The sequence below is a fragment of the Anastrepha obliqua genome, chromosome 2 (genome assembly GCF_027943255.1).
Source record: "Anastrepha obliqua isolate idAnaObli1 chromosome 2, idAnaObli1_1.0, whole genome shotgun sequence".
Lineage (NCBI taxonomy): Eukaryota > Metazoa > Arthropoda > Insecta > Diptera > Tephritidae > Anastrepha > Anastrepha obliqua.
Window position 1 is genome coordinate 127507535 of NC_072893.1, and position 14858 is coordinate 127522392.

Here is a 14858-nt window from a genome sequence, read left to right on the forward strand (position 1 = left end):
TGTCATGATGACAAAGGAAAATCACTCGACTTCCTCGATTCAAACGAATACTAAACACAAAGAAATAGACCGATCTGGCTGAAACTTTGTGTGTGCTCTTCCAAGAGCTGCTACTAACAAAATATAGCCTCGATATGCGCCAGTAGTGCCAACTCTCTGACTTTGCACGTACTTTTCAAATGACCCTCGTACTTTTAAACATTTTTATTTGATTTCATTCATATTCTTAACCCATATTTACTAACAAACAATGCACCAATGGAATTGCACAACACGAGAATCCAAACAATCCTATGCAAAAAAAGTAATAAAACAGCTTCGCGGGAAGCATTGAGAAATAGTAACTCTATGGAAGGTTATGTAATTTCATTAAAAAAAAAGTAAATATAAAATTTATATTAAGTTTCTACACTTGCGTAAATAAATCGATGTTAATGCGATTAAGGTCAAGCCAACGACAACGTCAACAAACGATCTAAAAAGCGCGAGACAACAATGAAAAGTAAAAAAAATTAATAAAACGTATGCCAGAGCGAACAAAGCTCATCCGCAAGCGGCTACAGCCAGTCAATGGGCGCCAAAATGTTGCGAAAAATCGAAATAATTAAATTTTAATTTCACGCATGCAATGTGGAGTAATTTACAATACATTTATGATTGTCACAAAATTTCGCGCACCAGAGGGAATTGCGCAAAATAAAAAAAGCAGAGAAGTAAGAGAGAAAAAACCACTAATTACACGCAGCTTACTCAGAAACAACCAAAATTATTTTAAGTCCGCACATAAATACACGAAATATGTACCAGCTGAATCCAAATTCACTCATAGCCACCATAAAAAAAACTAGATAAATAAATAGAGCAGTATAAGTGTGTACTGGAGGGGTTGTGAGAAGTAGAAGGTAACAAATTATAATTTGCAACGATAAATCCAACAGATATTTAGAATGTCTGCTGTAATAGAGGTCATATATGTATATTAATAAGAAAACAACAAACTTTTTACAGGCTTTGTAAATTATTGCAAAATTCATATTTTTTATATTAAAGTATATAAGCATTTAAAGTTGGTGAGATCGGTTTAAACATATTTTAAACATTTTCATAGATTTTGAACACAATGGAAATTTCTCCACTTTTCCAAATAATACGAAATAAATGAAATTTACAATTTCAAATGCATTCAAATGCGATTGCAATTGCATTATTATACAAAACTAGAATTTTTGAAACTCTACACTTATGAAAAAATAACAGAAAATCATAAAAATAAGCTTAGATGCATTAAAATAGACTACAATTGCATTATGATGGAAAATTATATTAGAACTTTTGAAACTCTACACTAATAAAAAAATAACAGAAAATCATAAAGCAAATGAGCTTAAAGGCAATTCAAACAAATTAAAAGTATTGCTGTTTAAAAAGAAATTATAATCTTCTAAAAAAATGTTCGACCTACACTTTTAAGTAAAAAAAAATGGCACTTCAGCTTAATACTAAAAGTAATAAAATAAAAAATATTAAAAAAAAATCAAAAGGCCTGAAGCTAATCGCGCAAAGTCTCTAAACGCTTTACTGAATTAAAACACTCACGCATTTAAAAGCAACATTTCTAAGTATTTTTCGTTTATTTCTTGTCTTGAATGCTCTGCAAATTTCAAACTTTTAGGGCATTCCAAAAACTCTTAATATTTGAACATGCATGCAATTAAAATGTTAACAACTTCTATTGCTATCTTATATATTACTTTTCATAACTGCGTAGTTTTAAGTCCGCTAGCAATAATCTCTTAAGTCTACAAACTCTACACTAACAAACAAATGCCCGGCGAGCATAAAATTTTCGAGAAAATCGTTATAACGCTTAAAACCATCAGTAAAACCATATAATTGTATGTTACACTAAATATGCGAAACTCTCCAAATTCTATACTTTTAGTATTTTCACATGAAATTCTAAACAAACTCTCGCTGTTGCTATTTTATTATATGACGAGTTAAAACCTGTGCTTGAGAAGTCTACACAAAATAAGTTGCTCCAGTTACATTACATCGCTTTGTTGTTAATTTTTATCTTAGACATTACGTCACTTAATTGTTAAGCAATTTCAATCACCACTTTACCGCAATTATATCTCACTTACGCGCCTATCTAAACACACATTATAAAGCACTGCGGGGCGTATGATTAACTTGATTACTGGGTACTTGCGGTCTGTCTGCGTTTCGAATAAAAAATTGCTACAATTACACAAATCAGTTCACACATGTGAAAATAGCAAGCAAGGCTTTGAGGGTAGAAAACGTCAGGAGGCGATGAAGAAGTGCATATTCACATATACATATTTTTTAATCAAAATCTCTGTCACGAAATAATAGAATGACTTTAAATGCAAACTTTATGAAAATCATAATAAAACGAAGTATTGTAATTCCAGCAATTTCAAAACCTAACTAATCAGTTGAAGGAAGTAGAAGTAAACAAATCATCATCGCAATTATTTATAATCATCAATGAAATTACAATCACTTTAGAGAGAAATTTATATGCAATATTATGTAATTGCGCGATGAGTGAGAAAAAAATCGCAACATGAGGTGAACGCACGTGCGTTGAGACACCTATGCAAACTGCAGTAGTTTACAGTAGCGCGCTGTATAAATATTACAAGAAAAAAAACGTGTTGGGGAATTTTATGACTTCTATAATATAATAAATTCAAGCACGAAAGATGATTTCGTAAGAAACGGGAAAAAACAGGTGATAGCAATGATGGTTTTAATTGAGAACTTTTACAATATGACAGTAAAATAAAAAAGTATTGTTGTATTGTACTTAAAAACAAGCAACTTAAGGTATTACAAAAACAGTGACAACTTTCAGATTTTCGTTTTATTCAAAGTATTTGCTTGCACATGCTCTGGTTGTTAGAAAGAAGCTAAGAGAAAGAAGGCAATAATTTCACCAGTATAAAAAGAGTAACGAATTTTTTCAAAGCAGCTTATGAATTTAGTTACACTTTTCAGTTCCAAACTCTACACTCTTTCCAAGCATTGCCAGAAACCGAAAACCATCAAAGTTCATTTTAAAGCAACTTTTGATGCTAAAAAAGCATTTTACTATAGTACTACTTTTCTGAAGTCTCCAAACTCTACACTCATGACAAATTAGATGAAAGGTAGTGGAAAAAGGCATTAGAATAGTTTTCAACTATTTTCGCTCTACATGTATATCTATTACTTATACAGAATTGGCGCTTACACCCTTTGCAGTGTGATTGGCCAACTTCCTCCCCGAATTTGTGGTAGGCGTCTCGGTGGTGTTCCACAAATGGGTTTAGGTTTTATGCCGCCTCCGAACTGCAGATGGTATATTATGAAGAGCTTTTTCATAGTAGAAATGCACTTGAATTTTTGCCACTGCCTGCCGAGGTGTGCTCGCTATTTGAAAAAACTTTTTCTATCATTTGGTGTTTCATGCCCACAATGGGTTTAGAGCTCTTGCCCTACCGAATGGCAGGCATTCCACATATGGGCGCATAATTAAAGTCTAGAAACTCTCCGTTCATGAAACATCGTTAGATGTCGCTTAGTATTTCCACCCAAATATCCAATACTTATATTTGCTTTCTATTCCAACTTTTTTTATTAGGCTTACACTTCTTACCATCACATTTGCGCACCACCCATATCATTGCGCACAGAAAAAACTACTACGCCCTAAATTATCACAAAAGTCATGTGAGTAAAATGGTTAACTTGCTAATTGTGTGGATCTACACAACTGCCACGCATTTTCAATCAGCATTGCAATTAAACTGAATGAAGAGAAAAACAAATAAGTGTCAACTGGTTGTCGTTATTGTTGTTGGTATTCAAAGCGCGTCGGTGTCGTTACTTTTGTTTACTTCTCCACTCTTTGAACTCTTTTTTTCTCTCATACAATATTTATATATGATAAACGCGAGCTCGAATAATGTATTTTTAAAATTTGATTATAAAAATATTACAAAAAGTTATTATTGTACGCAAACCCAAACAGTTGAACCGAACTCGAAACGAGTTGCAAAAGAAACTTCAAAAAGTATCTTATTTTTGGCAATTTAACGATTTGTTTGACCTCTGGTTGTAACGGTTACCCAGCTGCGCTTCGTGTAAATCACATACGTCAATAATCACAAATGTAAAATTAATATTTGCCGTTATAAGTAGTGTGTATTTTAAAAAAGCGGCACAACATCTGACGCTACACATAAGTATTTATATTATAAATGCGCTTACCGCAGTAAAGCGGTCTGGTAAGTAAAATTAGGCTACAGCGTCACAAAAGCGGAACAAAAAGAGTATGACGATGTTTTCGACGCAGGTACTTAGTGCTGTTGGGGATTTTCAAGCTGGTTATGAAACGTTAAGTTTAACAAAACTGTTGTGCGTCGATTTTCATGAGCAACGAAGTTGAAAAGCAAATTTAAGGCGTGTTTTTAAAAGTCTACAAAAAGAATTTTCTTAAAAAACGGCAAATCAGTAGTGAGTTTAGAGTTTTTAAACAAACTGCAAACATTTTTCCAAAAGTCTGCCAACTCTACGCGCTACTAATATTTATATGCCGCAAACTATAATTTCGAAAGGTTGTGATTATTTTCCAATGAATATACCAAACTTTAGCAAAGTCTCCAAGCTCTACATAAAAGTAAATATTACATAAATCGCTAAGAGGCACGAAATTTAATTTTGAAAAGTCTTCAAACTCGACACCGAGCTAAAATTTCGCTTAGGCGTGACATTTAAAACAATTTCGTATCAAATGCAGAAATTTAAAGCTTTTGAAGGTGTATTACTATAATAAATACATAACTTAAGCTATTCAATTTGAATTTAAAAAGAAATCTATACATAATAATTTCAAATAGCAAATAATACCCACGGAAAGTTCAATAATTTGCAGTAAATCTCGCCCAACTCCTTGGATAAACGCAACGACGGCGGTCGACTGTGGAAACGCGGTGGCGAGGTCGATAGCGATGTTGGCGTCGAAGCAGCCGACATCGAGGTGCTGGGACTGTATGTGCCAGCTGCCAACGACTCTGTGGACAGCGAATTTGTATACGACGAGGCAGGAGAGGGATTGAGCGATGAGAGTGGTGTACGGAAAATGTCACCCTCGTAAGAGTGCACGGACGACGTTAGAGTCGCATAAGCGGGTACGGTACCATCACCAGCATCTTCAGCCTGCGCATCCGTAGCGATGCGTAGAGCGGGTATATCTTTGGCATTGATGCGTACGTGGGACTGTTGAGGCACTTTTAGGTAATTATTACTACTATGACTATTATGGCGTATTACGTTGTTCTTGTTTTTACTACTACTACTGTTTTTATTATTATTTATCGATGCCAATTCATCCGAGCTTAGAAAGTTACGTGGCTGCTGTTGATGTTGCTGACTTTTATTTAATTTCTTTTTCTTAGACGCAATGTGACTTGGATTGTAATGATGATAGTGTCCACTATTGATGTAGGTGGCCGCCATTGCTTTTTCGTATTCTACATTGCGCGTCTTGTCGTCGATTTGATTTTGCTTGTTTTGTTGTTGTTTGGCGGTTGTGCCAAAGGAGCTCGAAAGCTTTTCGATGTATTTATTGAAGATCATTTTGGCAATTGTACTGAGGACTGATTTGTGTGAACTTTTGGTGGGGAATTTAATACTGCTTCCGAGGTGTTTTTTGTTTATTTGTTTTTGTGGCACAATTGTACAATTTTAGTGAATTTTAATGAAATTATTTCGTTTATTATTAAATTCGTAGTAATTTTCGTTCACAGACGAAAATTCCGATTTACTTAAATATAGGTTAGGTTTTCGTTCTTAAGTGGATTTTAAATCACTTAACCTTTTTATTATTAAATTGTTTAAGCTTTTTGGTGAAAATTTCCTTTTTTCGTTTTTCAGCGTGTTTTCACGTATCTTCGCCAGCAATTAATCACAGCTTATATTTGTAACGCCTTTTTGTAGAGTTTTGAATTTACACTTTTTTACGATTAAATACTTTTTGATTTACTGCCGTCAACAAAAGTAAGCGCATAGCAGTAAAACTACAGTTTTAAAATTACTTATCACAGTTCACTGATTTTTTTATTAAATTTCAGCTTTTATTATCACCAGCTGTAGTTTTTAGGTTTTTCGTTTATTCTCTTGTACTTTCAATTTCAGTAAAAATGTCTTACTATAACTTTTCTGCTTCAAATACCGAATTGAACTTGTGGAACACTTTGTTCACAATCTCTAATTGTACTTTTCACGACTTTCTCTACAATTCACTTTGTTCGCTTCCTAGCACAATTTCCTTGACTTGACTTTCACTTTTCAGTGTCGTTCTTTGTTCTCACTTGTTCGTTCGCTCGTTTACTAGAATGTCCTTCACTTAATAAACTTTTTCAACGCAAGCAATAATTTCTTTTCAATCGGCTTATGCGCTTTCACGCAGAGTTGCGCATTCTTTGCCGCCACAACGGACACTGGTTTACTGCTACGCTCGCTGTTGTGGTCAAGTCTCGCTTGTGCATCAAACAAATGCTCGTAAAGATATAATGAATGCATTTTTCATGTATGTCGCAGCTTACACGAAATTACAATTTACAATTTTATCTGCGATTTGTAGTTGATTTTTTTTTACTTGTTTGTATTTGTTTGTAATTACTTCACTTCACACACATACACTTGCACAATTTTCGCATTAAATTAAGGAAACTTTAAGAGTAGTGCGTGCGCAAATTATTTGTGAAAAACAACAACTGCTCGTATTTATGTCTGTATATTTCTAAACCTGTTCAACTTCGACTCCGTTTTTGGTTTTCCATCGATTAAGTGTACGTTGAAAAATTCCAATTTCCAATTTTCAATTCCGATCACATAAACACACGTTCGATGCTCGCACGATCAGTCAATAGCGATCTTCGATCGATCTTTTTACGGTTCGTACCTTTTATGGCAAAATGTATATTTTATACGATTTTTGTTTTTATTTATTTTTTTATTTTCAAAACTTTTAGAAGCTTACAAACCGACCATTGAACATTGAATTCAATTTCAACAGAATATAAAAAAACTAACGATCAACAAACGACAACATGTACAGCTCGTACGTTGCGATCTCGTCGCCTGTTTTGTTTATACGGAATATATGTATGGGATATTTTATGGAGTGAACGTTCTTAACGAACGCGCTGTCTTAACGCAAATGAAATGAACGCATGTGTACTCTTTACTTTTTAAACAAAACAGTCATGCAAGGCAGTCCCGCCGATAAGCGAACGACACTGATGGCGTTCTTGACTTGCAGAATTAGCAAAGCGCGCGAGCTGGTGCGAGCGTAGCTATGGCGAAGAGCAGAGTATGTATGGCTAGAAGGCGGTGTGACAGCGAGGCAAGGTTTGATTTTGTTTTGCTGGAACGTTTTTTTCTTTCGCCTTTTTTTTCTTTTGCCGGCTTAATTCGAAATAAAACTTATTCATTGAGTGAGTGTCGTAAACACACACAGAATGGCTCGAGAAGGTATGTGTATGTGTGTGTAAATTTTAAAATTCTACCGACATCGCAGTGACCGTTTGAGTGATCAGGCGATCACGACCGCCAACCTCTCACTCATGATTGCTGCTCAGCCAAATGAGCTATACTTTTGAGCGCTTGAGCTCAGCGTAAAAATGTTCTGAGCGCGCTGCTTTGCCAGGTGGGCGTGAGTGATCACTGTGTCAACTCGTTTGATCCGCAAATTTCATATTTAATAGATCACTCAAGTAATCAAAAGTAAAAAGCGTAATTTCTTTGTATTTTAGTTACTCATAATTTTGTTTTTAACTCAGCAAAATGTGTGGTCGGGTTGTTTACAAAGCAGTCACGCCAATTTGGGAGTTTCATTTTCACTTCCCTGCCTTCATCTGATCAGTTGACACATACACATACACGCACCATATTGCATTGAATGACGCCTTTCATAATACGTTTATATATTTGTTTGTATGTCGAGTGTGACACGGCGCATGCGTTCATCATTTTTAATGGGTTAATAACAATAATAATAAATAAATATGTAAATAATATGTATGTATATTTATAATTGGTGTTGAGTTGCCGCGTTTTTCTCTACTCACACTTTGTAAGATGTCTAATTAAAAGCAGTCTTACGAAATAACCGCAAAACGCGGATGACTTGGAATATAACTCCAAGTAGATATGTAGTAAATGTAAAAATAAAAAGACACTATAAAGCAGAAAGTTTAAATTTAAAATTAGCAGAATAAGCAACAAAGACTTTTCTTTATTGAATATATGACTGTATACACTTGCACTACCGAAAATGATGACTTGTCTTTCATTACGCATTCAAATGACTGTTGAAAACAATTACCTGAAAACTGACTTAATAAGAAATCTCGCGCATTTTTTTTATATTTTCTTTTTTTTTTAATATTTTCCTTTACCACCTGCATTCCGCACATAATATATTACTTACAGAATGTTATTAGAATAATTTTTTTAAATTTAAATTACACAAAATCTTTTGTAAAAATCCACTTAACTCTAAACTAACTTATGTATAACGAAGTCTTTGCACACCTTAATCGCACAATGAGACATTTTCAAGCACTTCCCATCAGCATTTTTCAAAACTCTCCAAAGTTTACACCGACAATAGAGCACAAAAATATCTGAAATTTTACAATTCATCTTTTTTAAGTGGTTTTTTCTCGAAATCGCACTATTTTCCTCAAAGTCTCCAAACTCTACACTGATGAAAATTTAATAAAAAAACAACAACCGCCAGTGCCACAAGTTTTAAGAGTATATTTTTGAACTCCTGGCAATTCAAAAATTACTAAAACCAGCAAAGGACAAAATTACACAGAAACACATCACACATCTCTCATTTGAATGACGTTAACGCAAATTTATTTTTATACCACACATTTAAGATTTACTTTTACAGGTGACCTAATAAAAGCATACACTTGCAAAGATTACAAAACCTGTTACTCAGTGCAATGGTATTTCAGACAATTGACTCATTTGTGCAAATTTTCAATTGTTAAACCAACAAACGGGTTTGCTTACTAAAAAAATTTAGTAGAAGACGCACTCATTTGTCTAAGCTCATTCTAATCTAGTTTATAATCTGCGCAAAGAATGTGATAAATTTGTTAAGAATGCAAATTTAAATATACTCGTATTTGCATTCATAAATCTACACCGAATGGATTACAAACGAAAATTTAGCAACAATTTATATATATTTACTTTCCATATGGTTTATATTGCATTCTCACACTTTGTTCTTAAATGGCTTCACTTTTTCTTCGAACAAAAAATAAATAAAAAAAAAAACTATTATATGTAGTTAATTAGCAGGTCTGGCAGTATATAGATATACGTGTATAAGCCTTCACGTATAAAAATGTAGCATGTGAGAACCATGAATATAAGCCGGAATGCACTATAAATCTTAAAACGCATCCGGTTTTTTATGTTCTGTCTGGTGCAAGTATTTTTAAACAATGCTATGGAAAAAAAGGTACACAAAAAAATAATCGGTGAGCTGAAAACAGTGAAGTGGAAATAGTAAAAATCGTGCGTCCGAGTCGTTAAACAAATACAACTACAGTTCTCAAATTTAATAAAAAAAAATTTCGCACAGTATCCACACATTATATAATGTTGCTAAGATATGCATAAAATAACTACTCATGAAAATATTTTAACTGAGATAGCTGCATACACATACATATAATCACATTTAACCATTTCCGGCAAAATCTCCAAACTCTACACTCATGACAAGCATTAAAAAGGCAAAGATGGTGTTAAAATGTATTCACAATGAATATTATTTCCATATAATATTTTTTAAAAAGTCTACAAACTCTAAACTAAAAAAATAAAGTGTTAAAACATATAACAGTTACTATAATAGGCTGAGAAACGGTAATGTTACATTTAAGATTTTCTTTGAAAACTCTCCACACTCTACACCGCACGAAAATAGTTTAAATTACACAAATGCCAACTATGTACCTACAGCAACAATATTTGTCTTGCCCTAAACAGCCTTTGCCACAAAATTTAGCAAATTTCTAGAAGGAAAGGCATTTTCAAGCGTTTTTTTTTAATCTAAAGTGTAAGTTAATTAGCTGCGTGGTTGAGTACATACTTATCCAAAACATTTTGCAGCTTTCTACCAAAAATAATTTTTAAGTGCTAGATAATTAGGCACTTTACACACAACTCTTTGTGCTGACAATATTATTTACATAGATATGTATGTATATTTAATTATATACATACGTATATACTATGAGTACAAATTTTATGAAGTAAATAACAATGACAATATGTTATCTAGCCATTAACGGAACAACATATTTCATTTTTTAATTACACGGTGCTAAATATATCACCTTAGTGTTGAAATGTGAAATAGAATGGAAAATATGGCCCAAAAGTAAATATCGTAGACAATATGCCAAAACCAAATGAAGAGCGTTCAGCTAACAGTTAGCGCTATTAAGTTAAAACCGCACGAAACAAAAAATTAATGAATTTAATTAAAAATGTTAATGAATCTCAAATACGATGTGAGAAAAAAAACTAGAAGCTTAAAAAGAGTTTTGAGCAAATTCGATATATAGTACAACAGCTGATTATCTCAGAGCAGTCAACGTGAACATGAACTTAAGAGATTTTATGAATAGTTAAAACTTATCAAGAAATGAAACAAACTAAGAATCACTTCATAAGTATTCATAAAATAGAGTAGAAAAAGAATCAGGTGTGTGGTATTTCCAACAGCTATGTTATAGACTCAGAAAAAGTGAGTGAATAATTGCAATTATGTATGTACGTATGTATATTGCAGTTTAAAGTCAACTCTACAAATTATTCTTAGATATTAAGGCATTAGTAATCATTGTTTATGTTTCAAATGCAAAGCGGAGATTCCAAGAAATTACAGATGACGCAGCGGCACAAAGACCCAACGACGTAAAAGCCAACAATGTTAAGCCAACTATGAATGAATGAATGTGCGGAGCATAAATAGCATTTAAAATTTAAATATGGGTTAAATGTGTGAAGTGCTGTTAGAGAGGGTAAAAAGTATCAATGTATAACACATACGAGTATAAGCCAGACCTACTGCGCTAGATGGGCAAGCGAGTTGATCAATATTTCAGAAATCATTGCTGAACCAAGGAGTGATTTCCCAGGCAGCACGAAACTTAGGTGGTGGGGGGTGCACAAATGTTGGCCAGTAAGTAAGCCAAAATCCAGCTGTTAACGAAATTACGGCAAAAATAGTTTTTTTCTTCAGTTCTTCAAAATATATACATAAGTATTTTTGAAAATATTGCTACATATAAACGTCATTTAAAGATGAGCTCTGCCTATTCGATATCAGCTATCAGCCGTAAATTTCTAAAAGAGGTCCGTACGAAGTGCACAAACTGGAACAGCAAACTGTATGAGATAATATTATTTTTATTTTATGTATATTATATAAAAAAAAAGTTATTATTATTATTATTTTGTTTTCGTCTACCTTTTTAGCATTTTAAATGTTTACTTAGGAATTTTTAAGGTTCAGTAGATCAACAGATCAACAAAAACAAAAGAAAGACAATGAGCGTAAACAAAAGACACCGGCGTTCACAAAATCCGTCATACCAACAGCGACAAAGAATTGTTTCTTGGAAATGAAGCTAGCAACGCAAAATGCTTTAAAGATAAATAACAAATAAAGAAATTAATATAAACAAAGCAGACCAATTTAAGCCATAAGCAGGCAAACAACAAGCGTGATGAAATGACAACAAACAGCACGACACCGCCAAAAGTAAAGCGAGGCTGAAGTCGAACAAGAGTGTGATAAAAATGCGATTCAATGCGAAGCTGTCAACCCATCAGCTCCCACAAAGTGAACACGTTTCTGTCACTCAAAAATTTTGGTATGCGGCCACTCTCTCTCTCTCTATCTCTCTATCTTTCTTTCGGTACCTCATTGGCATTAGCTCTCTGGCAGTTCCGAGAGCGCATTGAGTGCAAATTTGGTAGCTTGAAACGCAAAACCCGCTAAAGACCCAAACTACCGCTTGTTGCTTTTGCGGCGATGGCTGCCGATTTGTACTGCAATTGTTGATTTTACTGATCTTATGGTTTGGACTTCCCGCCATTTATGGCGCTTGATTTCGAACGCTTGTTTGCTGGCGTTTAAAAGCATGTTTTTGTTTTATTGTTTGTGCAGCAGCAAGTTTTTGCAACTGCATGTGACTGAAAGTATGTTGAACCGATTTTTTATTTTATTTTTCGTAATGGGAAAAAAAGCATAAAATCACTAAAAAAAACAAAGCGCATACGATAAATGTAATAGTTTTTTTTGTGATTTTCGGACAATTAATTACCGATTTTATTATGGTTGTCAAGTGGTTGTACGAAAATGTGGCGTAAAACAAACAAAGAAGCGTAACGAAGAATTATAATAGCAATTAAAATACGGTTTGTGTGTTTTAAGATCAGTTTTGCTGCTTAGCTTAGGTAGATAGAGTGGTGATGGGGGCCAGTTGTACAGGGAAGTTGTATGAGATTAGTGCGGTATTTTATTGTCTTTTGGTGCTGGTATTTCTCTTCCTACGCGCTGAGGCTCCACAATGTATTTATCTGAGCTAATCTTCTACCTGGGAGGCTGATTAAAGGCAATTGTAATGACTCCCTCTGTTAGTTTATATGTCACGCCGACCTGCACGCAGAGCTTAAAGATGAAGTCATATGGTTTATAAGCACACTAGACCGTACCACAATAAATGTATGGCACAAAATAAGTTAAAATATTTCGAACGATTTCAAACACTCGCCTACTATGAAAGTTTTCAGAAATGTAAAAAAAGTTTGTCGAATTTTCATATACAAATATGTATTGCAACTTTTTTATTTTGAAGACCCATACTTATAAAGACATTAAAAAATGCTCATGTATTTTTTTTGAACGATTTATTTCAGTGCAATTATTGTGCTGTTACTGTTTGTCAAGTTTTGTTTTCTTGTTTACGAAGTATTGTAGTATTTAGGATAAGTAAAAATTTGAAGCAGAAATATAGTAGAATTATAAAAAAAAATATTTAGCAAAAAAATAAAAACAGCTAAAAATTTTAACAAAAAGAATTCAAAAATAAATTATTTTAACAAAACAAAAAAAAAAACAAAATTTAAAAAAATCTTCCCAAAAAATTAAAAAAAAAATTAAAAAAAAAAAACTAAAAAAGAAGCAAAATAAAATTCTTAACAAAAACCAAAATTAAAACAAATTTTACCAAAAAACTTAAAAAAAAAATTTTTACAAAAAAAAACTAAAAAAGAACCAAAATAAAATTCTTAACAAAAGACAAAGTTAAAAAAAACTTAAAACAAAAATGTTTACAAAAAAAAAAATTAAAAAAGAAGCAAAATAAAATTCTTAACAAAAAAACAAAATGTATCCCTAAAAATTATCCTAGCACAACAAATTAAAATTTTACACAGTATGTTCAATAAATAACATAACATAACGTATATTAATTACTCTTGCATCAAAAATTCACGAACATGTTTGGTTTTGTGAGGTGGTGCATTATCATGCAATAAAATGCAATAAAATTTCACCTCTGGCTATTCAGGTCTTACACGAACAATTATTGACCACAAACGATATAAAACTTGTAACTAGTATTCTCCATTAATAGTTTGACCTTTTGCAACAAATTCTTTTTTGGCTCCCCTTTCGTCTTCCATTCTGCAGATTGACGCTTAGTTTCAGGGTCATATTTGAAGCACCATGTTTCGTCACCAGTTATGATCAAATCAAGAAAATCTGGATCGTTTTCAGCTGTTGAAATGATGTCTTTACAATGCTCTACACGAGCGATTTTTTGATCTTCATTTAATTGGTTTGGAACAAAGCGTGCACAAACCTTTCTTTTACCCAAATCGTCAGTTAAAATTTTGCAAATAGTACCAGTAGATGAATTTAATTATTCAGCCAACATTCTTACAGTGAAATTTCCGTCAACAGCAATGATTTCGCGGACTTTTTTCACCAATTCAGCACGATTACTTGCTTCTGGACGACCAAGTCTTTCATCATCATTCAAATCTTCACGATCATTTTTAAATCGTTTAAACCAGGGCTTCTTAAACTTTTTTATATAGCGACCCCCTTCAAATTTTAAACGACCCCCTCCTCCATATAATGAAATATATATAATATTAACCGTAGATGTAGATGTAATATCGCACTATTTTACAATGTAAAAAAATAGGGATTAAAGAATACGTACCCATTCATTTCACATATATATAATTGGAAACGTTGACGGGATATCGGTCATAATAAAACACAATAAATAGAATGACATAAAATTATATATATATTTATTCAATAGAAAAAATAAACTTTTGCAACAATTTTTTTATAAGAAAACATATTATTAACATCAAACAATATTAATATGACGGATGTGATTGTTTATTTTTACACAAATAATTAAATCTAGGCTCAATTTGAGTTAGTGCAGATCGTAATCAATTTTCAACGTTTATTAAAGTTGAACTATATTTTGATTTTATGTAAGTTAATGTGGAAAAGGCTGATTCACATAAATATGTTTTACAAAATGGCAGTAATTTGTTCATTGCCATTTCCGATAGTAGGGGATATTCTGATTTGATTTCTATCCAAAATTCATGCACAGGCACTTGAGAAAATCTGCGTCGCAAGGTAGTATCACTTGTTAATTCGGCAAATTCTTCTTGTGCTTTTAAGTTTAAAAAATTAATTTCTT

The 14858-nt window shown here is 32.9% G+C and overlaps 1 protein-coding gene across 4 annotated transcripts in view; it reads right to left on the bottom strand.

Annotated features, from left to right (window-relative positions):
* Positions 1 to 14858, bottom strand: part of LOC129239556 (tyrosine-protein phosphatase corkscrew) — a 70210-nt gene that overhangs the window by 18610 nt on the left and 36742 nt on the right. The window contains exon 1 of one of the 4 annotated variants that reach the window (XM_054875138.1): positions 4928 to 7145. The exons of 2 other annotated variants lie outside the window; for them this stretch is intronic. In XM_054875138.1, coding sequence (XP_054731113.1) covers positions 4928 to 5652 — 725 coding nt within the window. In that variant the 5' untranslated portion in view covers positions 5653 to 7145. Of the gene's footprint in view, positions 1 to 4927; positions 7146 to 14858 lie in introns of those variants that run through there. One more of the 4 variants, XM_054875137.1, reaches the window with a different exon arrangement.